Source organism: Thermothelomyces heterothallicus (genome assembly GCF_042370625.1).
Source record: "Thermothelomyces heterothallicus CBS 202.75 unplaced genomic scaffold P884_scaffold_1, whole genome shotgun sequence".
Taxonomy (NCBI): domain Eukaryota; kingdom Fungi; phylum Ascomycota; class Sordariomycetes; order Sordariales; family Chaetomiaceae; genus Thermothelomyces; species Thermothelomyces heterothallicus.
Window position 1 is genome coordinate 2942889 of NW_027192562.1, and position 25339 is coordinate 2968227.

General features: G+C 56.3%; 7 protein-coding genes across 7 annotated transcripts; 4 read left to right on the forward strand and 3 right to left on the reverse strand.

Moving 5' to 3' along the window:
• Nucleotides 1–1497: 1497 nt before the first annotated feature.
• P884DRAFT_13455 (uncharacterized protein) lies at nucleotides 1498–3625 on the reverse strand. Its single transcript, XM_069437225.1, has 6 exons — nucleotides 3430–3625; nucleotides 3211–3360; nucleotides 2792–3127; nucleotides 2566–2730; nucleotides 1638–2507; nucleotides 1498–1578 (listed from the first exon to the last, which is right to left on the reverse strand). The coding sequence occupies exons 1-6, from the start codon at nucleotides 3442–3444 to the stop codon at nucleotides 1558–1560; spliced, it is 1557 nt and encodes a 518-aa protein (XP_069302189.1). The 5' UTR covers nucleotides 3445–3625; the 3' UTR covers nucleotides 1498–1557.
• Nucleotides 3626–7018: 3393 nt separating this feature from the next.
• Nucleotides 7019–8985, reverse strand: P884DRAFT_254195 (superoxide dismutase). Its single transcript, XM_069440873.1, has 4 exons — nucleotides 8601–8985; nucleotides 8274–8403; nucleotides 8124–8201; nucleotides 7019–7999 (listed from the first exon to the last, which is right to left on the reverse strand). The coding sequence occupies exons 1-4, from the start codon at nucleotides 8778–8780 to the stop codon at nucleotides 7440–7442; spliced, it is 948 nt and encodes a 315-aa protein (XP_069302190.1). The 5' UTR covers nucleotides 8781–8985; the 3' UTR covers nucleotides 7019–7439.
• Nucleotides 8986–9175: 190 nt separating this feature from the next.
• Nucleotides 9176–10249, forward strand: P884DRAFT_215776 (mitochondrial 54S ribosomal protein uL13m). Its single transcript, XM_069439283.1, has 2 exons — nucleotides 9176–9438; nucleotides 9515–10249. Exons 1-2 carry the CDS (start codon nucleotides 9418–9420, stop codon nucleotides 10043–10045), a joined length of 552 nt encoding a protein of 183 aa, XP_069302191.1. The 5' UTR covers nucleotides 9176–9417; the 3' UTR covers nucleotides 10046–10249.
• Nucleotides 10250–10426: 177 nt separating this feature from the next.
• Nucleotides 10427–11929, reverse strand: P884DRAFT_326618 (uncharacterized protein; the record flags this gene model as incomplete). Its single annotated transcript, XM_069445485.1, has 3 exons — nucleotides 11438–11929; nucleotides 10682–11331; nucleotides 10427–10554 (listed from the first exon to the last, which is right to left on the reverse strand). Exons 1-3 carry the CDS (start codon nucleotides 11572–11574, stop codon nucleotides 10427–10429), a joined length of 915 nt encoding a protein of 304 aa, XP_069302192.1. The 5' UTR covers nucleotides 11575–11929.
• Nucleotides 11930–13186: 1257 nt separating this feature from the next.
• Nucleotides 13187–18254, forward strand: P884DRAFT_215783 (Rapamycin-insensitive companion of mTOR, N-term-domain-containing protein). The gene is made up of 2 exons (XM_069439284.1): nucleotides 13187–14372; nucleotides 14425–18254. Exons 1-2 carry the CDS (start codon nucleotides 13399–13401, stop codon nucleotides 17921–17923), a joined length of 4473 nt encoding a protein of 1490 aa, XP_069302193.1. The 5' UTR covers nucleotides 13187–13398; the 3' UTR covers nucleotides 17924–18254.
• A 131-nt stretch (nucleotides 18255–18385) lies between these two features.
• On the forward strand, nucleotides 18386–21239 carry P884DRAFT_254201 (Phosphomethylpyrimidine kinase-domain-containing protein). Its single transcript, XM_069440874.1, has 12 exons — nucleotides 18386–18518; nucleotides 18628–18809; nucleotides 18884–18966; nucleotides 19121–19535; nucleotides 19723–19882; nucleotides 19956–20106; nucleotides 20163–20228; nucleotides 20293–20401; nucleotides 20456–20474; nucleotides 20530–20726; nucleotides 20802–20881; nucleotides 21008–21239. The coding sequence occupies exons 1-12, from the start codon at nucleotides 18466–18468 to the stop codon at nucleotides 21044–21046; spliced, it is 1554 nt and encodes a 517-aa protein (XP_069302194.1). The 5' UTR covers nucleotides 18386–18465; the 3' UTR covers nucleotides 21047–21239.
• Nucleotides 21240–21805: 566 nt separating this feature from the next.
• On the forward strand, nucleotides 21806–24257 carry P884DRAFT_190643 (P-loop containing nucleoside triphosphate hydrolase protein; the record flags this gene model as incomplete). The annotated part of the gene is made up of 7 exons (XM_069437529.1): nucleotides 21806–21897; nucleotides 22018–23138; nucleotides 23200–23311; nucleotides 23556–23722; nucleotides 23802–23930; nucleotides 23987–24142; nucleotides 24199–24257. The coding sequence occupies 7 exons, from the start codon at nucleotides 21806–21808 to the stop codon at nucleotides 24255–24257; spliced, it is 1836 nt and encodes a 611-aa protein (XP_069302195.1).
• Nucleotides 24258–25339: the final 1082 nt, after the last annotated feature.

Genomic DNA, 25339 nt, shown 5'->3' on the forward strand with positions numbered 1-25339 from the left:
GCGTTTCTGGGTTCGGGACAAAGTGTGCAAAGTGTGTAGATACTTACCCGTTGGTGTTTTTGGCCTGGCTATTGACGCGGGTCTAGTTTGTCTTTGAACCTTCTCAGTTTCCCCCTGTTTTTTCCCTTTTCCCTTGTTTTCTTCTTTCGATCTTCTCTCCTTCCGACTTGGTCTCGTGAGGAGCCAGCAGATGTTAGTCGCTCGTGGAGGGCACAGACGACACCGAAGGATAACCGACCTAAAAGGACAGGAGGAAGAGCGGACCCAATTCGGCATTCTCGGCCTAGAGGGAGGAGCAAGCTAGACCGTCTGGGTCTGCGAAACTGGGCAACGCAGGGCGAGGCAAATATGCCTCGCACCTCCTACTCTCTTCCGATCCACAAGTATTGTACCCAAGATCGCAGACCTTTAACCTAAGTTCCAACTGTGGCCTCTTTTTACGATGGGCGCCTTGAACACAGGACAGATGACTAAAGTGTTGCTACTCACAGGGACACAAGGAGGCGGGTTTGGAGCGTGTCTAGCGAACGAGGGAGGTACTCGCGAACTGTGCGTCATGGTAGCTCTCTGGGAGTTTGATATAGGGGGGTGTGTGTGTGTATGACTGCTGAGCACAAACTATACGATGGCATTCGCAGTTAAATGTGGTGTACATATTAGACAGAACCAGATTGGAATCTCTGCTGTTCGCTACGGTGTGTGGTTGCTCTATGATCACATGTCATGGGTTTGGGTGGTGATGGTGTTTTTTTTTTTTTTTTTTTTTTTTTTTTGTTGGTGGGGGATGACTGGATCACTCTGCATGCTGCTCACTCGCGAATGCTTTCACTCTGTGCGCCCTTTATATACACTACGTGGAACGGATCTCCGGGTTATCGACGTCGTAGTCAACAAGGAAGGACGAAGCTACGGAGGTAAGTGAAGTATCCGGACAGACGGTTAAGGATTTTGGTCGCGTAAGAGGCTTGGAAACGATCAGATTTGTCAGTGGAACAACTTTATCCTCACAGGAAACCCTACCACGTACTACAGAAGATATTCTTCACTCCCAGTATCCGACCAACTTTTTAGAGCTCCAGGGCTCTTTTTCTCTTTCCAGCTTAATTTCCCAACTCCAACTCTGAAGCCAACTGCAAAGTACCCAGAAATACAATATCGGGGGGAGAAAACAAGAAGCTTCGCAAGTACATATTAACAAATGCATGAACGAGTTTGGCAGCCATTCAAGACGTGTCAATTGAGACAAGAAGAAGAAGGTAATAACGCCAGTACCCCGTCGCCCTTCGAGGAGTATGCAATCAATTCCATATGCAAAAAAGACAGCTGGATAATGTGCCTCAAGCGAGCTGACAATCTTCCAGCTGATACAACGTCATGCTACCGTCATGATTGGCAGAATGGCAGGGATGTCGCGATAATATACGATGAAAGCGTGTAGCTGTTGCTCGTGTGGGCGTCCTTCATTACTTCGTGACCAAAAGCCAGACGTTAGGTCGTCGGGCGTGGGGTATACTAGAAAGTGTAATCCATATGCGTTGTCCCGCCCAGCGGCATCGCTTAGATCTCTTGGATCCAGACCTAGCAGGCGTGAGTCAATATTAGGTTGTAACTTGCGGTCCAACACTGTAAAAACTCACCTCCATCTTTCCCGTATCAGTCCTTTGCTTCCTCGCGTTTTGCCTGACTGTCTGCATTACCATGTCCAAATCATCCTGGTCACCAATGGTGATCATATCCTGGGGTGAGTCATCATCCCTGACTTTGATCTTGAACTTCCGGCGAAGACCGAATTTGTCCCGGATGCGGTCGACAAGGTCCAAGAACTCAATTGCGGGCCCAACTATGACGTAGCGCACGTCGTCGGCGTGAACTTTGACACGGACAGTGCGAAGCACATCTCGTCTTGATGAACCCCTTCTCGACCCTCCGGACATGACGGACCCCGGGCCGGCCCGGCGATTGTTCGACACCATCTCAAATTCGCCCTCATCAAAGGAGGCGTCGTCGTAATCGGAGCCATCTTCGTCCTCTTCCTCGATATACCGGTCCCGTGTACGGCCACCGGCGCTCCTCTGCGACCTGCTACTCCGAGACCCGGCAGCGCCGTACATGTCGTAGACGTCATCTGGATAAGCATCTTCGTCGTCGTCCCTCCTCCTTCTCGGCGGCGGCTCGCGCTGAGTAAAGCCGCGTGAGGGGGCAGCTGACGCAGAGCGCGTCGGCCGTGGCCGTCCTTCATCGGGAGAAGCCTTCTCGTAACGCTCGTTCGACCGGATCTTCTCGAGGTTAAGCCTGCTAGGGACAGGCTTGGGTCCATTCCGGACCGACTGTGCGCTGCTCACGGATGCAGCCTTGTCACTCTCGGGAGGGGGCGTAGGAGGGAAGACGCTGCGATTATTCGGTGGCTCGGATTGCTGTCTCCTGCTCTGAAGGCCAGGTTTGACAAGATTGCTGGCGGCAAACGAGATAGACTCAGCTGGCCTATCGTCTTTGGGTTCAGCGGAAACCTTGCGAATATCGTTAGCAGGGCTACAGGTCAAGAAGATCTTTGAACGCGCGACTTACCGCCTTGGTCAGCTCGGCGCCAGCAAAGCCCGTGAATGCATTGCTGCGGTCCGATGCGGCCACCAGCCGTGCCTTTCCAAGGTAATCCTTTTGTTGCAGGTTTCGCACCTTGGCTTCGTTTGGCCTGTAAACGACGCCGACGGGGATCGAGAACACAGTGTAACCCTAGAGAAGAGTCACGTAAGTCTCCGGCTCACTGGGCAAAAGCACGTGAGAAGCAGCTTACCTTAGCTTCGTCCCGGATCGCATCGTCGATCACGTTGTGGTCCTCCACCACCTTCTCCTTGACGGCATATTGCAGATCCTGCATCCCAGCCTCCATCTGCTCCAGGTAGATGTAGCAAAGACCTCGGTTGAACAAGACCTCGCACGAGTATAGCTTGAATAGCAAGCCCAATTGCGAGTAGTCAATCAACGTGTTGCCGCGAAGGTAGAGGAGTGTGTCATTGAAATTGGCAAGAGCTTCCTCAAAGTCGCCAAGCAGGAAGTTGGAGACTCCTTGTTGGAAATAGGCAACGGCGAGGTATTGATCGAGCTTAACGGCGCGTTGATAGCACTCAACCTGGCCCACAGGTCAGTGCTCTGGCTAGAAGAGCCCCCGGGGGGGGGGGGGGGGGGGGGGGGACGGGATGGGGACTTTCTTACCGCTTGCTCGTGCTGGCCGAGGGTGGCATTAATGACGCCCATGTTGAAGAGGATCTTGGAAGTGTCCGCGATCCGGTCAAAGGTCTTGAGGGCCTCGTCGAATTCATTGTTGTCGTAGTATTTGAGGGCTTCGACCCACGTCTCGATTTCCTGCCGCAAACACGTGTTAGTCCTCACTCTCTGCGGACCGCAATACATTCGGTGCTTTTTCTTCCCTACCTGTTTTAACGACATGCTTTCTCCAGAGCTTCAGTCGCTGGAGCTGTCAAAGCCACGCAGTCTTGCGGCCCTTGGGAAAGCTAAAGCCACGAAGGATGATCCGGTCTAGCAGCCGGAAGTAAAATCTCAGGGCAGTGCAGGTGTGCGTCGAATGGATGGGGCTGGCGGTGCGCCGAGGGATCGTGGCGTTTTAAGAAAGATTGAAGGGCAATTTGCGGCCGGCAAAGCGGCGTGGCAGGGTTCCCGCTGCGCTAAGGTAGGAAGTCTGGGCGGGCGGCAACAAGGGGGCCTGGTTCGTTCCTCGAGTCGAGTTGGTAGGTTGTCGGTTGCCAGTTTCCGCGGTGCAAGACGGCACCAAAGTCCCCCGCTCTTGCTTGGATGCCCAATTGCCTTCGTCCGAGCCCTCCTGTTCGGGAGCGAAGTAGACCAGGCCAAGGCTCGGCTCGGCGACTCGATGGCAAGGCCGCAGATATTTGCAGTGAAAATAGGAACAAGCGGCAGCTTGGGGGGGTTTGGCGTATGGTTGCTTGCAAGCAACACCTGTTAAATCAAGAGCCTACAATCCCGTGGTCCTGCAGCGAGCTACCAGCGGCCTCTTCGATCTTATTTGGAGTCGGTAGTAGGGTGCAGCTCAACTGGGTCGTCTGCAGCCAACAGCCCCCCCTCGCAGCGTATGAAAGTCGAGTCCGAATCTTCGGGTCCTCCTCGCGACCGGGGTTTGCCAGAAGTTGCTCAATTATCTTTTTGACTTGCAGGGTCTGTTGGCCTCAGCTCAAGAAGGAAGAGGGAAAAAATTGAGATTCTTGAAAGTCGGTGGTGACGCGGAACACCAAAAAAGAGAAAAGAGTGGCATGGGAAACCGGGTGGAACGATGAGTGGTCAGCGCCTGCGCGGAGAGGTTGGGAAAGTGCTTCTCAAGTGGACGGACCGGATCTGGCAAGCGGCAAGCGAGGAATCGAACAGTCGGGTCCCGTTTGAGAGACGGCCAGTAACTACTGGGGGGGAGATGATCATGCAGGCCCCTGTGAAACGGGCAGGGCCGACTCTTGGCTAGGCTGGATTCGACAGGCCCGAATTAACGTCATCAACCCCTCGAAAGGTTTTTCTGATATGGCATTTGAGACAGCCGACCAGGGGCGTACTCCGTACTCGAACGGGGCGCCGGGCCACTAACTACTTGATAGCTAGAACACGGAGTACTAGTTAGGTGGATTACTCCGTACTTTACGGAGTACTTCGTACTCCATACAGGGACAGGCCAAAAAAGACCCGAGACTCTAAAAAAGCGGGGCTACCCAACGGGGCATCGCTTAGCCGGGGTTGCACGTGTAGTGTTGTAAAAAAGTAAGGCACGGAAAGGGGAAACTCTGGCGCTTCAAGCTCACATTGTTCTGTACTATGTACTACTATATACGGACTGCCCAATCCTCAATCGGTTAGAGACAGAGCGCCTTGTTAAAATGCCGCATGGTATCTGTGATGATGCATGTTATCGAATGATCCATATGTGTACCGTCCGTACACATCTTGGCAATCCCAACCTTCTTGTTCAGGAAGACGTCTTGGCGCAAGCCGCAGGGGCGGGCATGGGCCAGAAATCGAACGATCCCATGTCGACTGTTGCCGGATCGACGCCAGGCAGAACCGCGCCGCTTCTGAACGCCCATGTGCTCAATGCACCGCGGCCAGAGCCGCTCTGCACGTCGCACGCTGGAAAATTGACGAGTTGCATCACGGCGGACACAGCTGTAGTCCTTTTCGGAAAGAAAATCAGGGGTGTAGTTTCTTGGGTGCACAATTGAATCTAGATCTGGGTCCAATTGTCGCCGGCGGCAGTTGGATTTCCGAACATGGATCATGAGGAAAAAGTGAACGAGCTGTCCCGCATGAGCTCCTTGAGACGTTCTTGTCCAGTGAGCTGAGGCCGTCAACTGCCTGTCACGGAGCTCATCGAGCCACTGCGAGCCACTGGCCTTCGTTGCTCATGCACCAAGCGTTCCAAAACCGCACGACGGTCTCTAATTGGCCCAGGGTCCCCGGCCTCTTTTAGCCCCTGCATGGCACGGCGGCTACCAGGGAGCGAACACTTCGTCGCGTGTAGCTGTTACACTACACGGTATGTCTTGGAGGCTAGTGTAAAAGATACGAGAGAGCAGCAGAGCATTAACTATTTATGATGCCCGTTCTCCGGCCGGTGTCTGCCGGTAATTATATGCTAGCCCCCACTCAGGAAGGCTGGGACTTGCTTTGTTTGTCACGAATACCGAAACACATTGTTTCATCGTCGCCTGTTGATGACAGTTAAGGTACTGTACGAATGTATGTACAATACATACATCAAGGGAAGTGTATAGTACACTGCAGATGCTAACGGCGAGCTTGGCCAGCTGCTCTATCTATTGGTGAGCCTCTTAGGACTCGGGGCAGACGTCACATGGTCAACTGCGCGGCATCCCCATGTGATAGTGATGGTGACCTGAGGTGTCGCTTGCGTTCACACTAGTGCCATGCCATCACAGTTCTATTCTGGATGCGCATGCTTGGCTATGTCTGTACATACGTAGTCAGTGGATTTGCATTAACTAGGTACACGACTTACATAGTTAGTGTGGTGCACGCCGGGCAGGGCAGGGTACGCACTAATGTTAGTGTAACTTACCATTATTGCTACCTACTGCCCGTGTGTCTTATCTGTGCTTGGTGACCACGCCCAGGCCATGTGGAACGAGGTCGCAGTCGACTACATTACAAGTACAGGTATGCGTCCGCCACAAGACTGAAATTTAACTGCTTACAAGAAGCGAGACAGGAAAGGGCCAAACGCCAAGCAGAAGCTACTTACCTGAAGTTGGCGCGCTCGCTGATATCTCGACCGGTTTCATACGGGCCTGCGTCGAATTTCCGCGGCACAGGATGGCCTCTCTGTTTGTTTAGGATCTGGCCCCCTCGAGCTCTGGGCTTAGAGAACTAACAACGCACCCCTAGTGTTCTTGAAACCTTCCAGAGGTCGTTCGTCTTCTCTGGCTGAGCTTCGCCTTGTGTGTGTGTGCCTGTCGAAGCACTTGGTTAGTAGCAGGTCCCTTCCGCCGCAACCCCTTCCTGCCTGATTTGAGATACCTACCGTTCGACGTCTCATTCACACCCTGGACCAACCCGAACCGACCCGCAACCCACGTACCTGGATTCACATGTGCAATCGGACCGCACCTGGCCAAATTTCTCCGTTCCTGCGGGGCTCGTTTGCGATCAACCACTCCAACCCCTCGACCATCGCCAGCTCCTACCCTACTACGTAAGCTTAATAAGCACGCTCGAACCTCGCCAGTCGCATCTAGGAGAAGGCTCACGAGCAGCCTTCATGCATGGCAGCAAGCAGCATCGGGAGAAGGGGTATCATGTTATCTCCGGCGAGAAAAATGGTCGAGAACAATGGCTGATGTCCTTCTCGAAACAAGCCGGCAAAGTCATGAAGTGCGTGCTGTTTCCGAGCACATTCTCTCAAACTCAATGCACAGTTAAATGCCTTTAACACCACGTGGAGCCGATGGCCTGCTTTTTACCTCATCTTGCTACCTAGTCGTGTCTCCCACTCGCGCTTCGGAGGGCGTCGATTAGAGACGTCCTTCAGCTTCCTTCATAATATGGAGAAAGAAAAAGAAAAGAGAAAAAGTGAGCGGCCGATGTGACCGTTGCCTCGTCCCAGGGACACCCGTATGTGGACCTGAAACAAGCCAGTTCAATAGCTATTCCCCTGTTTCGGACAGTGAGGTTGGTTTGGGTGTTCCTCTCATGCCACTTAAATATGCGTACCGTGATACAATCATACACCAGGTGTGAACGGTATCGCCAGGGTAGCTCCCCGGGAACATGGGATGGGGAAACTGTATGGACCTTCGGCCGCATCGCTTGTCTGGAGCAGACCGTCCGGCTCCTTGTCTTTCCGATTAAGCGCACATCCCGATCGACGCATGGATCTTCGCGGCAGCACGCGTGGATTCGACAGCAACCTATTACAACATGCCCTTGGCCACCTCATCTCTTCTTTCCTCCCAGAGAGTCTTGCCCGTGCAGGAGCAGACCGTCTTGTCGTTGTCCCATACACCCGCACTGCGAGCGATGACGCCGACGACAGTGTCCTCCTGATTCTGGAGAGGGGCCCCATCACTCTCATCCTGCCGAGATACGACCAGTGCATGGCCAATGACCTCCCATACCTGGAATGGGCGGTTGATGAACGTATTTCCGTACCCGTTTGGCCCAACTTGCACCGTTCCCAGGACGCCCCGTGCCGGGGCAGCACCGCTCTTCTCGTCCTGGGCTCCCCACACCGGCCCGGTTGACGATGCCCCATCCTGGAGGTTTCCGTACTCCCGGATCGTGGCACGATAGGTCCCCGGCGGCACCCCGCGAACCGTCAAATCGACAAGGGTCTCGTTCGGGCTGGCCTGCACCATCCTCACCAAGCCCCTGACAAGCCGCTGGTTCACCCAGCTTTCGCCTGGTGTCCCGGCCGGCGTCACCTCTTCGTCTGGCTTCTTGCTGTATGTCTCGAGAATGCTAACCGCGGCACCTGTGGCAGGGAAGCAAAGAAACGCATCCAGTCAGCAACGGCGCGGGGGAAGAATTAAGGGTCGAACCTGGCACTTGTCGGCCAAGCGCCAAGACACCCAACAATGTGATGTGACTGCACTCACTGTTCGAGGCCCCCGATCCTCGTAGAATGGCGTCCCTCCCGGTGGCTTGGATAGCCTCAACGATAGCCGAGGGTGCCGCTGTCGAGGTTGCGGGGTCAGCTCAAACCAGCCGATGGGCTGAACTGATGGCAACTTATATATCAGACGAACCTGTCCCTTCAATTGACACTAGCTGATCCTTCACGTTGGCTTCGACCTTGGAAATCCCCGGAAGCTTGTAGAGGGCGCCCGTGATGTCCTTGGCGCAGCCGTCACAGGTCATGGGCACGGCGAAAAGGGTCTGTTTCAGGGTTCCATCAGCTCGGGTTTTGAAGATCCCTGCTGAGTAAGACCCGAAGAAGGGAAGCTGGCGGCCTAAATAGGGGAAGGGGGAACGGGGGAGGAGGGCTCTGAAACAACAAGACGGAAGCCAAGCCAAGCGAAGAAGGGAGAGAGAGACGCCAGAATCTAAGTGCTGCTGAGGTTGGGTATGCTCACCTGGAAAGGGGTTGTGACAGCCATCTTGTCAGCGTTGTTCTCCGCAAGCGGTGATCGGACCCTGTCCGGTTTTCGGTTTTGGTTCCAGCTCCAGGTGTACAAGTAGACGCCAGCGGACGTGATAGAAGCTAACGCGGCGAATCTGATGACAGAGCGTGTATTAATGGGGGCTTGATGCATCAGGGGTCCAATCGGTCCCACGAAGTTCTAGCTCTATACAGAACGGAACTCGCGAGGTGTTGTTGTCGCGAGACCAAGGGGGGACGACGGACGGCCCGGAAAGTTGGGAATTTAGGATGCAGAGGGGGTCAGCTTTGTAATTTGGATCTTTTTGTCCATCAGTTGTTATTAACGTCCGATTTCTGAGAAAGGTTCCGACTGCTTTGAAATCCGATCGGATGCTTAAACTGGCCCATCGCGGGGCAGCTGGCAACTAATGCGGGGCAGACGGCGGCGACCGGGATGAGCTCGAAGCTCAGGGTCGGTGGGTCCTTTAGGCTGCAGATGCGGCGCGGTCCCGACATGTGTGGCGCGTGCGTGAGGCTCTCCGGCCAATTTTTCCGCCTCGATTCCTTTGGCCCATTGAAGCATCGACAGACCGACTTGCCCGCTCTTACCCGCCAATTGACCGCCGTGTTCGGTCACAACACCCGCTTCTGGCTGGTCCTCCTTGACACTTGTTTGACTCGGGGCATATTGAACCCGTGCCGGCCTGAGAACCGCAGAGGCCAGCATCCTCCTCGTCGATGAGGGACTAGTTCCCAGGGGCTCTTCTTGGGCATCGCTTCTCTGAATATTCCCTTCTACGCCGCCGACAATGTCACAGACAGTGGGGGCTGTAAGGACCTTTTTGCTGCCCAGTACGCATGCTGTTCTGGAATTTGGTCACTAAAACCCGCATCTCTCCCTTCTAGACAAGGCTCGCCTACTCGAGGGTATGGCACCACATCTCGGCGTCGGCGCCGCACCCGACGCTGAGCACGGTCAAGTCGCCGCCCGAGGCCGTCACGCCGCCGTCGCTGGGCCGGCTTGCCTCGCGCATCGCCACGCTCCTCATGGGGAAGCACAAGCCGATCTGGGACCCGTCGACCGACTGCGGCGACTACGTGGTGGTGACCAACTGCGCGGCGCTCTACACGACGGGCAAGAAGAAGTACCGCAAGGTCTACTACCGGCACAACACGCGGCCCGGCTCGCTCAAGACCATCACCATGGACGCGCTGATGGAGAAGCACGGCGGGGCCGAGGTGCTGCGCAAGGCCGTCAGCGGCATGCTGCCCAAGAACCGGCTGCGTGACAAGAGGCTGGCGCGGCTGAAGGCGTTTGAGGGCGACGCGCATCCGTACAAGCAGAACCTGGTGCGGTTTGGTGGCAAGGTGGTGGGGTCGCCGGGCTGGGAGGAGATGGTCAAGGCCGTGAGGGAATCGGATACTGCGAGGATATAGGGTTGTGGCCAAATGAAGCGAGGGGGAATGTAGAGGGGGAAGGTATGCCAAAGGGGGGGTTTTGCTGACTCCGGAGCTGAGTCTTTGTGTAACAACATCACGTTACTGTATGTATATCACGAGAACCTTGTTTGGACGCGGTCGGAGTCATGGTTTCATCAGACACATGGCCCGGTTCGAGAGTATCAGACAGATCGTCAGATTAAAAATCTCAGGTCCCTTCCGGGGCTCGAGGTAATGTTGTTTCCGGCTAAAATATAGACTTTCTGCGCTGAACCATCAGATATGCAGATCATGACGACGCTAAAGGCGCCTGAAGCTAATTTCCTCCCAATTACTCGTCATCTCGTCCTTCTTCCTTCTCCTTCCCCTTCTTGTTCTTCACCGGTGCGCCAGAGTCGTTTCGTCACGGGCAACCTCGCACTTGATCAAACCGTTGGGCCCAGACTGTGGCACATAAACCTCGGCGTCTTTCCCCGTGTTCTTGATTCCCTTGTGCCAGCTCAGATCTGCACCGAGAGCCCGTTAGCTCAGACTCGTACAGAGAAGAGGACTTTGGGGAAAGAAATGGCAAGAAGCGCCCGTTTCATGAAACAATTTTTTTTTTTAAAAAGGAAGGGAAGACGGAGGTCTTACCGAGCTCGAAGTAGTGCTTGTTCGGCAGCGCAAAGCCAACCCTGTCAACTTCAGGCACCGCCTCGAGGATCTGCTCGGACATCTTGTACATAGTATTCTGCACCGACGGGCTCTCCTCGATGGCAAACAGCCTCAGGATGATGCCGCGGGCGCTCTCCCACGCCTTGTCGAACCGCTCCACCCCCTGCTGCACGGCCTCGACGGTGTCGAAGGGCTTCCAGGTCCAGGAGCAGTCGACGTCGGTCGACAGGATGCGGTCCCAGGTCTCGGGCAGGGTGGTGTACTCGTCGCGCACGAACCCGTGGAAGGCCGAGCCGGTGCTCTTGAACACCGACAGGCCGACGATGCTGCTCTTGATGCGGATGCCGCCCGGCCCGCGGGAGACGGCGACCTCGACGTTGCGCGTCTCCTGGCCGTCGCGGTAGAAGCTGTGCGGGTGCGGCGCGCCGTCAACCTCCAAGCGCGTCCACCGGTGCACCGCGAGGTTGACGTGCGCTGTGCTGATGTGCGGGTACTTGTCGAGGAAGTGCTGGCCCAGGAGGCTGGCGTAGAGCTCTGGCGGGTTGACGGGGTGTTCCTTGGCCTTGATGTAGATTGTGTTCTTGATCGAGTCGGTGGCGACCACGACGCTGTTGTCCGCGGCGGTGTACCTGGTTGAAGCGAGCGCGGTCAGCTCTCCCTGCCGTGCGTTCGACCCCGGGTTTGGGCTTGTTCGATTTGGAAAGGGGTGGAGGCGAAGCGAGCAGCCCGGCTTACGATGTCTCGATCTGGCCCTCGAGCAAACAGCACACCGTCATCTCTGTGACCGTATGAACACCCGTCTTCTCGTCCCTCTGGACCTTGCAGACGCGGACATTGTCCTTGCCGTAGCGGGCGGACGCGAGGTTCGGCATGGCGGCGCGGGGTATCTGGAGATGGGGCACTTCAGAGGGATTCAGAATCTCGAGGTCGGTCTGGCCGGCGTGGGAGAGAGAAAGAGGGGGAAGAGAAGTGCAGTAACGAAATGGAATTAATTGCACTAGAGCAATTGTCTACCGATGCGAGTGGCAATGGCGAAATATGGCACAACCGTACATGAAGGAGGAGCATGAGACGACGCTGAACGGAGTTCAATTGCCTGTTGCTTACGGGGGAGGAGGGCGGGCATTTAAATTATACAGGCCCGCGTCCGCAAACAATCAACGCACGAGCAGTCCGGGGTCCAATAATGACAAGTGACGTCCCGGACGGCACCTGGCGGGCTCGACCACGGCGGCGTCCCGCCCGAGTCGAGCAACGAGCCGGGATGGAAGAGCAGGTGGATCACCGGAATCCGCCGACTGCCATGTTGCTGGACCCCTCTCTTTTCGGATCTTCCCACTTATTCGGCCCTCCGACCGCGGGGGTGAGCCTGTACGCATCTTGTGCTCCTTTTGCTGGTCCGCAGGCAACCGTTGCACATGCGACTGTATGCGTCAAACGCTTTGCGACTACGGCGCCAGTTTCAGCGATTCTGCAGATCAACGTCGCAAGAATACCCGCTCCAAAGTCTACCCCCCTCCCCCCCCCAACGAGTTGACGTTAATGGCAGGCTCCGGCAGGCAGATGCGGGAGCCCCACCTACCTGTGTTGTGCAGCAGACCACGCCGGCCAGCGCCGACCTGTTGAAAGCACGGACAGTGGCTTTTGTCTGACCTGTGAGCAATGGACATCGTACGACACGAAACGCTGTTGATTGCGGACTGATAAGGCATCATGGCAGAAGAATGTGAGTACGCAGTAACTATGTGTAATTCGTAAGGCACGAGGGGTTCATAAAGTGTCCATCCACTAGCATGATTTGTGTCCTGAGCTGCGAGACAATATTGGTCCCTTGCACTAGTTAAACCTGCATCGATCCGAAAGTGAGGACGGACTTCGTGGTATAGTTACCTCGAGGGCGTTGCGTAATCCGTGTTACACATCTACGAGGTATGTAATTCGTTCCTGGCTTGCAGTATGTACGGATCACACACCAGTCAGTGGCGGAGTTGTCAAATCGGATCCCCTGCGAAAGATTGGACGTCCTTTTCTCGAGTTTCTTGCGAGTAATAAGGTTGATACACTTGTATTGTACATACATGCCTACGGATCCGCACTTGGTACAGATACACTGATCCATAGCGTTACACCATTTGCATTCCAAAATCACCGCTGAGCAGCGTGAATAGCATTCGCACGTCTGTTTCCTTCCGGCCCTCTCTGACAAATGGTTTGTGGTCGAATCAGCCGCCACTTGAGCAGACAACGTGCTTGAGGCCTTTCGTCAATTATCCCATGTTCCATATTCTGTGCGTTCTGTAGGTATGTACTTAATCGAAGTGGGGCACCGTTGTCAAGCCGTTTTGTGCACAGGCCACCCGCTTCAAGGCGCGGCTCAGCCCGGACAGAGTTGGCGAATAACTAACTAGCCTGGAGTGCCTGGTAGTTCCCTAGTTACTTGAGTACTCCGTCGGCTGGCCGCGATACACTGACCGGAAGGTGGATCTGCACACCCCACACCAGCACACCGCAGGGCGAGAGTTTGAAGAGCGCGCACGCGATTGACGGTTCACAACGTATCGTGCAATGAGGGCATACAAACCCCAACACGGTTGAGCTACCCGGACGTTGATGCCTCGACCGCGGAGCCGACCGGCGAATCGAATGCAAATTCCGGGAGCGTTGCGCGCGTCGAGAGCCTCGAGCGTGGAGGGCAAATGGCCGGGCCGTCCACCATGCTGAGCGCCTCGGCGACTCCCACCCCGCGGCCTCAAGCTCCCCAACAGCAGCAGCAACAGCAGCAACAGCAGAAACAGCAGCAGCAGCAGCAGCAGCCCGGAAATCCTAGACCGAGCTTGGAACGTGACGCCCTGCAGCCGACAGCCCCCAATGGCGGCCGCAACCTGTCCGCCTCCGCCGTGAACTTCGCTTCTCGTGGCCCGTCCCTCAACCCGTCGCCAATGCCTGGCAGCTTCAGCTCCGAGCTCCGCAGCCAGGCAAACCTTACCCGCGCCGCCACCCGGCCTGACATGCTCCCCGCCCTCGAGAAGCTGGACGAGGATGGCGATCAGAGCCAGGAGACGACCATTGCCCACCTCCGCGAGGCCCTCGGCCGCGAGATGAAGATCAAGGAGGGTAGCGAGAACATGCTGGAAGCTCTGAACTCTAAGAAGGCCAAGCAGACCAAAGAACAGCGGCAGAGGGTCGAGGCAGAGCTCCACTCGTCCAACCAGCGCATCAAGGAGCTGCGGCAGAAGCTCACGGATGCACAGCGGGTGAGGGCCGCGCCCACTACCCCGACGCAGCCGAGGGGAGACGGTCTCTTCCCCGGCGCCAGCAGCTTGCGCTCCCCTCCCAGCGCTTCTCGGAGCGGTGCCGGGTCCGATGTCGACGAGCCGACCGAGTCGCCGACGTTTGCGCTTACCGAGATCCTCGAGGCCCTGGATGTCGAGGGGATGACGCCCGATTACTACGTTTCCAGGGCGAACAGCTTAGTCGATCTCTTCAAGCGGCACCCCACGCTGAAGTACGACCTGGCCTGGTCCGTGTTTGGCCTCCGAATGCAGGCCATGCTCCTGAGCGAGAGCCGGGAGGTTGTTGCCGCAGGATACCGGATGATACGATATGCAATTTCCGATATCAACTCCATCAGGAACATCCGTGCCCTCAACACCGATTATCTCGTCACATGGTACGTACGACCCTCGGTTTCTCCGAGAGGGCCGGGAGCTAACTCGTGGCAGGTCACTCATCAAGGACCGCAAGGCCGACGTCGAACGTGAGCAGGCTCTCAAGTTTGTACGCGCCTTCCTCGACGTCAAAGACGGAGTGCGTGAAATCTCGAGGGCCGTCGTCAGGGCGATCGCCGCCGCGGCAGAGGAGCCCGAGGAGAGGCTCCGGCCCATCTGTCTCGAGACGCTGGCCGAGATTCTAGTCCGCGACCCCAGGCTGCTGGTTGCTTCCGGAGGCATGGGCCCTTTGCACGAAGCACTGGCCGACGGCTCGTACAAGGCGTCCGAGAGCTTGACGGCCGCCTTCCTCTATCTTTTGGACACCCCGCACCGACGAAAGTATCTACGCCCTGGCCACGAACTGGAGATTCTCTTCACCGCCTTTACCGACGAGCTCTCCTCCAACGAGCGTTTTCTGAAGCAGGCAGTCAAGTCCGTGGCCTCGGCCTTAAGAACCTGGTCCGGGCTCATGAGCCTGTCCATGTACAACTTCCGCGCCATCCGGTCCATGATCACGAGTATGGTCGTTCAGGCCGGGCCGATACGGGAATCAATCATGGACCTCATCTTTTCCCTCCTCCGCATCAAGCCGCCAGCATGGGCCACCTCGTTCCTCGCCGGCCGGCGCCTCACCACTTACGGCCGGGTCGCGAATCTCAGGTCGACAAACACGAAAAGCGCTCAACCGGAATTTGAAGAGGACGGCGGAGAGCAGAACTTCGTGGAGCACTACACCGCCCTCTTGCTTGCCGTCTTCATCAAGTCGGGGTTGATTCCAGCCCTTCTCAAGCTGACCCAAAACAACGAGAGCGCAACCCTCAGGCGGAAATCGACGCTATTGATCGGGGAGGTCTTGAAGCTTGCCAGCCGCCTGCTCCCGGCATCATGGAGCAGCGAGCTGCAGTTGCTCCCCGACCTGTTCATCTCGGCCGCTAGGCTCAAGGAGGAAGATCACTTCACCGCCACGGGAGTCGTCTACCAGATCAGCAGCGTCAGCAGGACGTTGTACCGGTCGTCGCCGTCAGCCTACCTCCCTTCCACGCACCACCATATGGACCCGAACGCTCTCGACGAGCATCCCAAGGCCAGCACGGCGACGAACTTTGACGACGGGACGTTCCGGCAGCTCCTGCTCGAGTCGAACGTTCTCAGCAGTTCCAACTACACAAAGTGGAATTGGGACGTTATGACCAGGCTGATCGAAGGGCCCCTGACGAGCGGCAAGAGGCTAGAGGAGGCCATCAAGGCGTCCAAGTTTATCAAACGCATCATGAGCTTCTACCGTCCGTTCAAATATAAATTCTCGGAAACCAAGAGCTCAAGGAACACACAAAAGTACGTCCGAACAGGATGTTCGTTGATGCACGCCCTGCTCCAGAGCCCCGAAGGCGTCAAGTATCTATCCGACAACAAGCTGCTGCGCCAAATCGCCGAATGCCTGGCCCAGTGCGACCCAACAAGCGGGCTGACGGCCCAGGAACCCATGTTCTCCAAAGACCGGCTTGCCGACACACTCTGTGGCGGCTATTTTCCCATGCTCGGCGTCCTGAGCGCGGACGTCAAGGGGATGCAGATGCTGGACAGGTGGCGCATCTTCAACATGCTGTACCGCATTCTCGACCTGAAGCAGCGGCCGGATCTTATCAAATTGATGCTGTCCAACTTTGACTACTCTCTTCAGGGCCACCCGCGGGTGCTGCTGTCGAAGGCCCTGACCGCGGGGACGAAAGAAATCAGGATCTATGCGACCAACGCGTTGAGGAAGTACACGACGCACCCGCGGGTGGGACCGCACGGCTCGGAAGCCAGCGATTCAAGATGGGCCATTCAGCTCCTCGTGACACAGCTGTACGACCCAGAGATCGAAGTGTGTGCCACCGCCGTCAAGATCCTAGAGAAAGCTTGCAACACAAAGAACAACCTCGAGTACATTGTCGAGTGTCGGCCAGCGCTGGACCACTTGGGAGAGATCGGGGCCCCGCTTCTGCTGCGCTTCCTCTCCACGTCAATTGGATACCACTACCTCGACGGGCTGGACTACATCAGTAACGAGATGGACGACTGGTTTCTCGGCCGTAACGACTCGTACGTCAGCGTCATCGAGGCAAGCTTGGCGCGGGCTTTTATGGACCACCAAGACGACACCACGAACCGGATCAGCGTGTTTGACGAGCAGCAGGAGATGGAGGCCGACAGCCACGTACCGCCGCACTTTTACCGTGAGCTCACCCGGACGATGGAAGGTTGCAAGCTCCTCAGCGAAAAGGGTCATTTTGACGAGTTCGCCGCCACCATCCGCGAGTACGGCATGCAGTCGGACGACCCGGAGATGATGGTCAAAGTCAAGGGTTGCCTCTGGGCGGTAGGCAACGTCGGCTCGATGGAGCTGGGCGCTCCCTTCCTCGAGCTCAGCGACGTGGTCGAGCAGATTGTCAAGATCGCCCAGAACCACGAGGTCATGAGCATGCGAGGGACCGCCTTTTTCGTCCTCGGGCTCATCTCCCGCTCCACACACGGCCTCGAGATCCTCTCGGAGAACGGCTGGGACTCGAACACGAACATGCTCGGCCACTCCCTCGGTCTCTGCATCCCCTCGGACCTCTCTCAGCTCTTTTCCCTCCAACCTTGGGAGCACGTCCCCGTCACCGCCATCGATCTCCCCGACAGCCAAAAGACCGAGACGGTCAAGCTCCCGGCCGTGCCGTCCCGCCCCCGCTCCGAGTCGCTGATCAAGGCCCTCCAGGAGGCGGAGCAACAACAACAACAGCAGCAACAACAAGACGAGGGCGGCGCAGTCGGCGGGGATGGTCCCGGGCTACTGCCGCCGCGCGTGGAGCTCGACCCGGACCCGACCAACCACCGCATCCTGGAGCTGGTCATCGACATGTCCAACATGGTGCTGTACCGGCGCGCGCGCAGCGAGCTGATGCAGATCAAGATGCAGCGGCGCGCCGCCGGCTTCTCGCAGCCGCAGCTGTTTCGGAAGGTCATGTCGCTGCTCGAGTCCCACCACTACCGGCTGGTGGACCGAAACATGATTGTGGGCTTGTTCGACAAGAGCGTGTTGAGGGCGGTCGTGTACGGGGAGGACAAGAGCCCTGATGGTAGTGGGACAAGGAGGGAGGACAGTGAGGACGGCGACGATAGTGAGGAGGAGGAGGAGGATGATGATGATGATGATGATGATGAGGATGAGGATGAGGATGAGGATGAGAGGGAGGAGAAAGGGAAGGAAGAAAGTGTGGCCGTTAGGGGTCAAAGTGGCCGGGAGAGTGAGAGCGAGGCGGAGGAAGAGGACGGTCAAGAAGCGGAGAAGGAAGGAGAAGAAGACGAAGAAGGTGAAGAAGAAGAAGACGAAGACGAAGATAGCGACGACGACGACGACGACGACAATCAGAAAGAAGAGAGGGAGGAAAGCTCGGGTGACGAACAGCGCACGGAACGGCAAAGAAGTGTGAGCGACCCGGCGGACAGCAAAAGTCAGCGAGTGATGCGGGGGTATAGTCGGTAGCTGGTGACGACGACTCCATGGTATACTTTCCATCTTCATTCTGGGTATCTAACACAGGAATGGCGGGTGAGGCGAGAAGCAAATCAAAGCACTAGGCCGGCGTCGGTTGTATTCCAGACAAGGTGCGGGTCCATGGTGAGCTTGGTGGTTTGGTTATCAACCTTTTCATCTCGGTGTTGTTTGGCAGCTTGGTGCCGGGTTGCTAGGTTAGGTGCTGGGAGATGGGAATAGGGGCTGGCGTTTTGAGCCACTCGTCCCCGGGGCGTTTTGGTCATGTTCAATGTAGCAAATCTGGACTCTGGCGGACCTGTGGTAGCCGTTCAAAGTTTTGGTGCTCATCTCGACCGTTTTGTGGCCATTATGTGAAATGTTACCTGCAACCCCACTGTGCCCCCGCTCTGAGGGAAGTTGGTGTGCTGTGATCCGTTTTGAGATTCAATTTCACTCATAACTCAACAACAACAACAACTTCCCGTGTCCCTAGAGCAACGCCCGCCATCGACACCTGGACCTTTGGGGAAGTGCCTGTTACAGGAATCAGGATGGCACCGGGAAGAGTCCTAGTAATTGCCGGCTCCGATAGTTCTGGTGGAGCGTACGTTTCGTCAATAACTCTTTTTGCTCCCCCCTTCCCACAATCCGTCTCATCATCGCATCTACGGATTGGATGGATTAACTGACACACGCATCTCTTCTTCGCACAGCGGCCTCGAAGCAGACCAGAAGGTGATTGCTGCCCATGGCTGCTATGCCATGACAGCCACGACGGCGCTCACGGCACAAAACACGAAAGGGGTTTATGACATCCACCTTGTTCCACCCGAGTTTCTCAGGAAACAGATCGATGCCGTCATTGAGGATGTCGGGGTCGATGTGGTCAAGACTGGTAAGGTCTCGCTCCCCTTCCACACGACCCGTCGTCACCTGGCGCGCGCACGGTCTAACAAATCAACGCTCAAGGCATGCTCGCCTCGGCAGAGACAATCGAGACCATCGCCGATGCTCTCACACACCACAGCGTCTCGACTGTCGTCCTTGATCCGGTACGACATCTCTGCCTGCCCGCTCGGGTTGCTGAAAGCACAATGTTATTTTCCATTTCCCCCCTTTTCTTTCTTTCTTTCTTTCTTTCGTTTTTTTTTTTCTTCTTTTCTTTTCCACACATCACAACTTAACTAAGCTTACGCGCGGGAACAGGTCATGATAGCCACAACAGGCGCCCAGCTCCTGCCCCCCGAGGCCATTCATGTTCTGCAGAGCCGCCTGCTCCCCCTCGCCACCGTCGTCACGCCCAACATCCCAGAGGCCCTGTTCCTGCTCCGCCAGTCCGACGCCGGAGCGGCCGCCGACATCGGCGCCGTCAGCAAGATCGACGACCTCGAGGTCATCGGCCGGGCGATCCGCAAGCTCGGGCCCAAGTGGGTGCTCGTCAAAGGCGGGCATTGTCCGCTCAGGAAGGACGGTACCGTAGCCGAGACGGAGGAGGAGCGGGAGACGGTGGTGGATGTGCTTGTCGGGGGGGATAGCGCGACGGGAAAGGAGGTCGTGGTGAGGCTGGAGTCGGAGTATTGCGCCTCGAGGAACACGCATGGGACGGGGTGTTCGCTAGCCTGTGAGTTTCGCCACCCCTCTTCTCTCCCCTCCTCTCCCAACCCCCCCCCCCCCCCTTTTTTTTTTTTCTCTTTTTCTCCCCTTTGCCCGTTTTACCTATGCTTCCGTTGGTCTACTTCGCCAAGTGTATCGAGTGTGCTGCGATGATGACTGACTCGACTCTGCCGCGCGGTGTTACCGGTCCGCAGCTGCGATTGCATCAAACTTGGCCAAAGGGATGGAGATTCCGGCTGCGGTGCGGGCCGGCTGTAGGTATGTCCAGGCCGGCATTAGGAGCGCCCCGGGGCTAGGCGGAGGCAACGGGCCGCTGAATCACTTTCACTCGGTTTATTCCCTGCCATTTTCACCGTGAGCGCGACCCTTTCTCCCTTCTCACACTCTCTCCCTGGGCACCCCGGAGCTATGACTGACCCAAATCCAGGGGCTACTTCGTCAACTACCTCCTTGAGCGGCCCGATGTTGCCCCCGTGTGGGGCAGGTACATCAACCATCCGTTTGTACTGGCCATGGGCAATGGAACACTGCCGATAGAGTCGTTCAAGGGATACCTGATGCAAGACTATCTCTACCTGGTAATGCGGTTCCTCGGTCGCTTCCCGCCGAATCCCTTGCTTATTTATTGGAGTAGAAACACTTTGCGAGAGCAAATGCACTGGCTTCGTACAAGGCTAGTGCGATGACGGACATCGCCGCGGTAGGTCCGATCCATATTCACCGGACTTTGGGAACCATCTAGTCTGAGATCTTGCCTGCTTCAGTCTGCCGCCATCGTCACCCACATCTTTAAGGAGATGGAGCTACACATTGGGTATTGCCGAGGCTTTGGCATTTCCAAGGAAGAGATGGAGAATACGGAGGAGCATCCCGGTGAGTAACCCGGTCTTGGGCCCGCCACTTGCTGCAGCAACTGACACGGAACAGCATGCACGGCATATTCAAGGTGATGAGCCATCCCGAGGTCTGCGCGTCGCCCCGTTGCTGACCGAACAGGATAGATACGTTCTCGACATCGGGCAGTCCCAGGACTGGTTTGCCCTCCAGGTTGCCATCGCGCCTTGTCTCCTCGGGTACGGCGCCATCGCCAAGCAGCTGCACGCCGACGGGCGATCCAAGAGAGAGGGGAACGTGTATTGGACCTGGATCGAGAACTACGTAGCTGACGACTACGTCGCGGCTGTCAAGGCGGGCTCCGGTAAGTGGAAGAGGAACGAGAAGGAGCAGGAGGAAGCGAAACCGCGGTGTGGACGATGGCTAATGCGGGAAAAAGAACTGCTCGAGAGACACGCGGTACTCCAAAGCCCGTCGCGCATAGAGGAGCTGGTCGGGATATTCATCCACGCCACCAAGGTTGGTTTCTTTCTTTCTTTCTTTCTTGCTTTCTTGCTTTCTTGCTTTCTTCTCTCTCCTTTCCTTTCTTTTCCACGGATTGACTGCGTAACGAGATGTGGTCGGGCGGCTAACATGAGGGTGCAGATGGAGATTGCCTTTTGGGAAATGTACAAGTCGCGTTGATAAAAGGAACAACGTGTTCCGTATTTGCATACAAGTGTGCTACAAGAGCAGTAAGGATCGGGAAATCAAGATACTTGACAAAACCCGCATATATACACCAGTATTGTTAGTACTTCATGGACTTCATGGACTCCATGGACTCTGTAGTACAGAGCGTACATACATACATTCATATAGAGTTCGGATTGCAGAGTAACTACCTTATATAATGTACGGATTACTCCTTGCAATCCGCCGCACTGAGCTGCCTCAGGCATTGAACGAGGATGCCAAGCCTTTATCTGCCTTATCGCTATTTATCACGGCTGCCAGCTGACAGGGGTGCCTGCCTGCAAAATATTTTCTGGCCTGGCCGCCAACCAATGCCCAGGGACCCAGAGAAAATTGCTGGGAGGCGACTTCTCGATGCCTTTTGCTTTTATTTAGTGGACAAAGATTTTCGCTTCGCCGAAAAGCTTCCTCTCTTCATCTTCTTCCTACTCGATCGAACACTCTGCCCATCTCAAGGCTCACTCCGCTCATTTCATTTTTGAGCGCGATACCAACATCCTCGACGGATTCGCGACGCATTCCTGTTTTGGGCGTGCCGTTTCTCGTTGATCAGGTCGCCATTTCCTCTTCCGGGCAGATTCATCATCCCGACACTACCGCTCAACACGCGCAGCCGGTTTCCAGAGTGAGCCACGTCGTCAGCGCATCCATCACGCTTCACACATCCCTTCGACCGACTGTCGGCATTCGCATCGGCCAAGCATAAGCATGTCTTCATACGGTGGTGGCTACTCCCGCGGTGGCGGCGGGTACTCTAGCGGCTACGACCGCAACGGTGGAGGTTATTCCAATGGATACTCGTAAGTTGGCATCTTTGCGATTATGGCTCATTGTTTTTCTCTTGGCGGTCAACTCCCACACTCAGTTGTTCCTTGTTCCCTCCCGTGAACTACAGTCGCTGACCTCCGTTCCAACTCTAGTGGCTCTAATGGTTACTCTGGCGGCGGCGGATATGGTGGTGGAGGTTATGGTGGCGGCTACGGTGGTGGCGGCTATGGCGGGGGCTACGGCGGCGGCGGCGATCGCATGTCGAATCTTGGTGCAGGCCTGCAGAAGCAGAACTGGGACTTGGACGCGCTTCCCAAGTTCGAAAAGTCGTTCTATCGGGAGCACCCCAACGTCGCCGCCCGCTCGGCCGCCGAGGTCGAAAAGTTCCGCCGCGACCACGCCATCACGGTGTCTGGACGCGACGTCCCTAAGCCGGTTGAGACTTTCGATGAGGCCGGCTTCCCCCGCTATGTCATGGATGAGGTCAAGGCTCAGGGTTTCCCTGCTCCCACTGCCATCCAGGCCCAGGGCTGGCCCATGGCGCTCTCTGGACGCGACGTCGTTGGTATTGCCGAGACGGGCTCCGGCAAGACTTTGACCTACTGTCTCCCTGCCATTGTTCACATCAACGCTCAACCTCTGCTCGCTCCCGGCGACGGCCCGATCGTCTTGGTTCTCGCTCCCACTCGTGAGCTGGCCGTCCAGATCCAACAGGAAATCACCAAGTTTGGCAAGTCTTCGAGAATCCGCAATACCTGCGTTTACGGCGGTGTCCCCAAGGGCCCTCAAATCCGGGATCTCCAGCGCGGCGTCGAAGTGTGCATCGCTACACCGGGCCGTCTGATCGACATGCTGGAATCCGGTAAGACCAACCTCCGTCGCGTTACCTACCTGGTTCTGGACGAGGCCGACCGCATGCTCGACATGGGTTTCGAGCCCCAGATTCGCAAGATTGTCAGCCAGATCCGGCCCGATCGCCAGACTTGCATGTGGTCTGCCACTTGGCCCAAGGAAGTCCGCGCTCTTGCTGCCGACTTCCTGACCGATTTCATCCAGGTCAACATCGGTTCTATGGACCTAGCGGCCAACCACCGCATCACTCAGATCGTCGAGGTAGTTTCCGAGAGCGAGAAGCGCGACAGGATGATTAAGCACCTCGAGAAGATCATGGAAGACAAGGAGACTCAGAACAAGGTCCTCATCTTCACTGGAACCAAGCGGGTGGCCGACGATATCACCCGTTTCCTCCGTCAAGACGGCTGGCCGGCACTTTGTAAGTCACCCATCGCTCACTGGACGACGCGACACTCCTTGAGCACTAACAGCTTCTGCAGCGATTCACGGCGATAAGCAGCAAAACGAGCGTGACTGGGTCTTGGATCAGTTCAAGACGGGAAAGAGCCCCATCATGGTTGCTACCGACGTTGCGTCGCGCGGTATCGGTATGTCCCCCACCCCCCCAAACACCCCGTGCCTTCTCTTGAGGCAGCCTTCCAGCATCGAAGTGTGCTGTGCTTTACTCTTGTGTCTAGGGGCTCTCTTGATTGCGCGAACTTGCCTGACCTCGTGTCCGTCTGGTCTTCCTGAACGGAATCTTGGATTCGTGACGTAGCAGAGACGCTGTTCTCGAGGCTACGCCGTAATTCTTCTTCTCTTGTACCGTCTCTTTTGCCATGGTACAAGCGTAGAGTTGGCAGCTTTTGACCATGATCAAGCTTGTCTCCAAGATTTCCAAAGGGCCCGAGGGTTTGGAGCTTTGGATCTCCCACCGGCATATTCACCGCAACGGACAGCCCGCCTGCCAAGGAGGAGAAGTACAGCCATCAAGGATCACGAGAAACATACTTAGCTATCCGTGTCATCCGCTACGCGTTCATGCTGGAACGCTGCTTGCGCACGAGCTGCTCGCTGTTGCTAACCATTTCCTTGTTTCAAGATGTGCGCAACATTACCCATGTGCTCAACTATGACTATCCCAACAACTCAGAGGATTACATCCACCGTATTGGTAGAACTGGCCGTGCCGGCGCTAAAGGCATAGCCATCACCTTCTTCACCACTGACAGTACGTCGGCCCAGTTCCCTTTCGCTCAGTGGCAGTTTTGCTGACATGCGCAACAGATGCTAAGCAGGCTCGCGACCTCGTGAGTGTTCTTCAGGAGGCCAAGCAGCACATTGACCCTCGCCTCGCCGAGATGGCTCGATATGGTGGGGGTGGGAGCAGCCGATATGGCGGCTACCGGGGCCGCGGCGGTGGTGGATACCGTGGCGGTAAGTGTGTACCGGTCCGTTCTTCAGTTCACCGGGGAAGACATGCTGACAGCAGTCGACAGGCCGTTCTCAAGGCATCAACGGGCCTAACGCGATGCCTATCGGCAACCGCCGGTGGTAAAGCAAGTCAAAACAGCTGAGAGGTGTCGTAAGCGTTCGGCACGATCCAGATCTCTCGTGGCTGGTTTCTCGACCAGTGGCATTGGGCATTCGGTCACCACGGCGTTTCGCGTAGAGGGTTCGGCTTAGAGGATCGTTTCGTGGCTTTATTGGCCAGTGTTTATTGTGGGTTTTTGTGTCGTCGTTACAGACCGGGACGGTATAGCTTGTTTTCCTGATGCGTCAGGTTTCGCCGACGACGGGAGGAGAGAAGATCCTCTTTGGAAACCTCGCGGTCGGAAGAGCTTACAAACAGGGCCTTCGCATCACATACCGTTAGGCTCGCATCGGCCGATCCTCATAAGTCGTGGCGGCCTCCTTCATCGGCGATGATGGTCATTGACATGGAAGACGGGGTTCATTATGAAACCGGTGAGCTCGTCACTTAGCTGACCATCTTTCCTGTTGTTGGTCGGCCTCGGCCTTCCTGGAGAGCACAAACGTTCATCCTTGAAGACACGGGAAGGATGTCTTAATGGGGCTCTGATCTAGATAGGTTGAGGTAGCCTCGGTTGACGGAGGCAGTTCCTGTTTGTCTAGTCCGATTGATGATGACGGGTAGTCATTTATGTAGATTAATATGAGCAAAGTATCAACTTGAAAAAACGAAAACACCTACGTTTCTAGGTCTCAAATGCCGCGGATGTCGGTCAGCTCTGCTGCTCGCTGATTGTGGAACCGTTTCTCGGCGCCCAGCAGCACGTGAACAGTTGCCTCGTTTCGCCGAACCTGAGATACGAACCACGGGGAAGAATGCCAACCTCTGACGAACGACATATTACGTCCGTACATCAAGATCGCCGGCTGGGTATACCTCGGGACGGAAGCGCCCTGGAGGACCACGGAGGTCGTCGACAGACGGAGGGCATACGCTTTTTTTTTTTTTTTTTTTTTGCTGCTCTCAGACGGTGGCTTTCCGTCCCGGAGATCCGTCCTTGTCTTTCTCCATTTCCAGATATAGCATCTTTTCCCTTTGGGAACACACGGACCCGAGCTGGTGCTCTGGCCCACCGGGGGTTCCGTCCGGGGCAAGATGGGGCGAGG

Bases quoted from the DNA above. Each gene is read 5' to 3' on its own strand.
- P884DRAFT_254201 (XM_069440874.1), top strand. From the start codon at position 18,466: ATGGCACCGGGAAGAGTCCTAGTAATTGCCGGCTCCGATAGTTCTGGT. The intron at 19,536-19,722 runs GTGAGTTTCGCC...ACCGGTCCGCAG, and splicing joins GACGGGGTGTTCGCTAGCCT to CTGCGATTGCATCAAACTTG. The intron at 20,107-20,162 runs GTAATGCGGTTC...TTATTGGAGTAG, and splicing joins TGCAAGACTATCTCTACCTG to AAACACTTTGCGAGAGCAAA.
- P884DRAFT_215783 (XM_069439284.1), top strand. From the start codon at position 13,399: ATGGCCGGGCCGTCCACCATGCTGAGCGCCTCGGCGACTCCCACCCCG. The intron at 14,373-14,424 runs GTACGTACGACC...AACTCGTGGCAG, and splicing joins ACCGATTATCTCGTCACATG to GTCACTCATCAAGGACCGCA.
- P884DRAFT_13455 (XM_069437225.1), bottom strand. The intron at 3,128-3,210 runs GTAAGAAAGTCC...CCTGTGGGCCAG, and splicing joins TCGGCCAGCACGAGCAAGCG to GTTGAGTGCTATCAACGCGC. The intron at 2,731-2,791 runs GTAAGCTGCTTC...ACTCTTCTCTAG, and splicing joins CGATCCGGGACGAAGCTAAG to GGTTACACTGTGTTCTCGAT.
- P884DRAFT_254195 (XM_069440873.1), bottom strand. From the start codon at position 8,780: ATGCATCAAGCCCCCATTAATACACGCTCTGTCATCAGATTCGCCGCG. The intron at 8,404-8,600 runs GTGAGCATACCC...ACCCTGAAACAG, and splicing joins CTGTCACAACCCCTTTCCAG to ACCCTTTTCGCCGTGCCCAT. The intron at 8,000-8,123 runs GTGAGTGCAGTC...TCCCTGCCACAG, and splicing joins AGGATCGGGGGCCTCGAACA to GTGCCGCGGTTAGCATTCTC.
- P884DRAFT_215776 (XM_069439283.1), top strand. From the start codon at position 9,418: ATGTCACAGACAGTGGGGGCT. The intron at 9,439-9,514 runs GTAAGGACCTTT...TCTCCCTTCTAG, and splicing joins TGTCACAGACAGTGGGGGCT to ACAAGGCTCGCCTACTCGAG.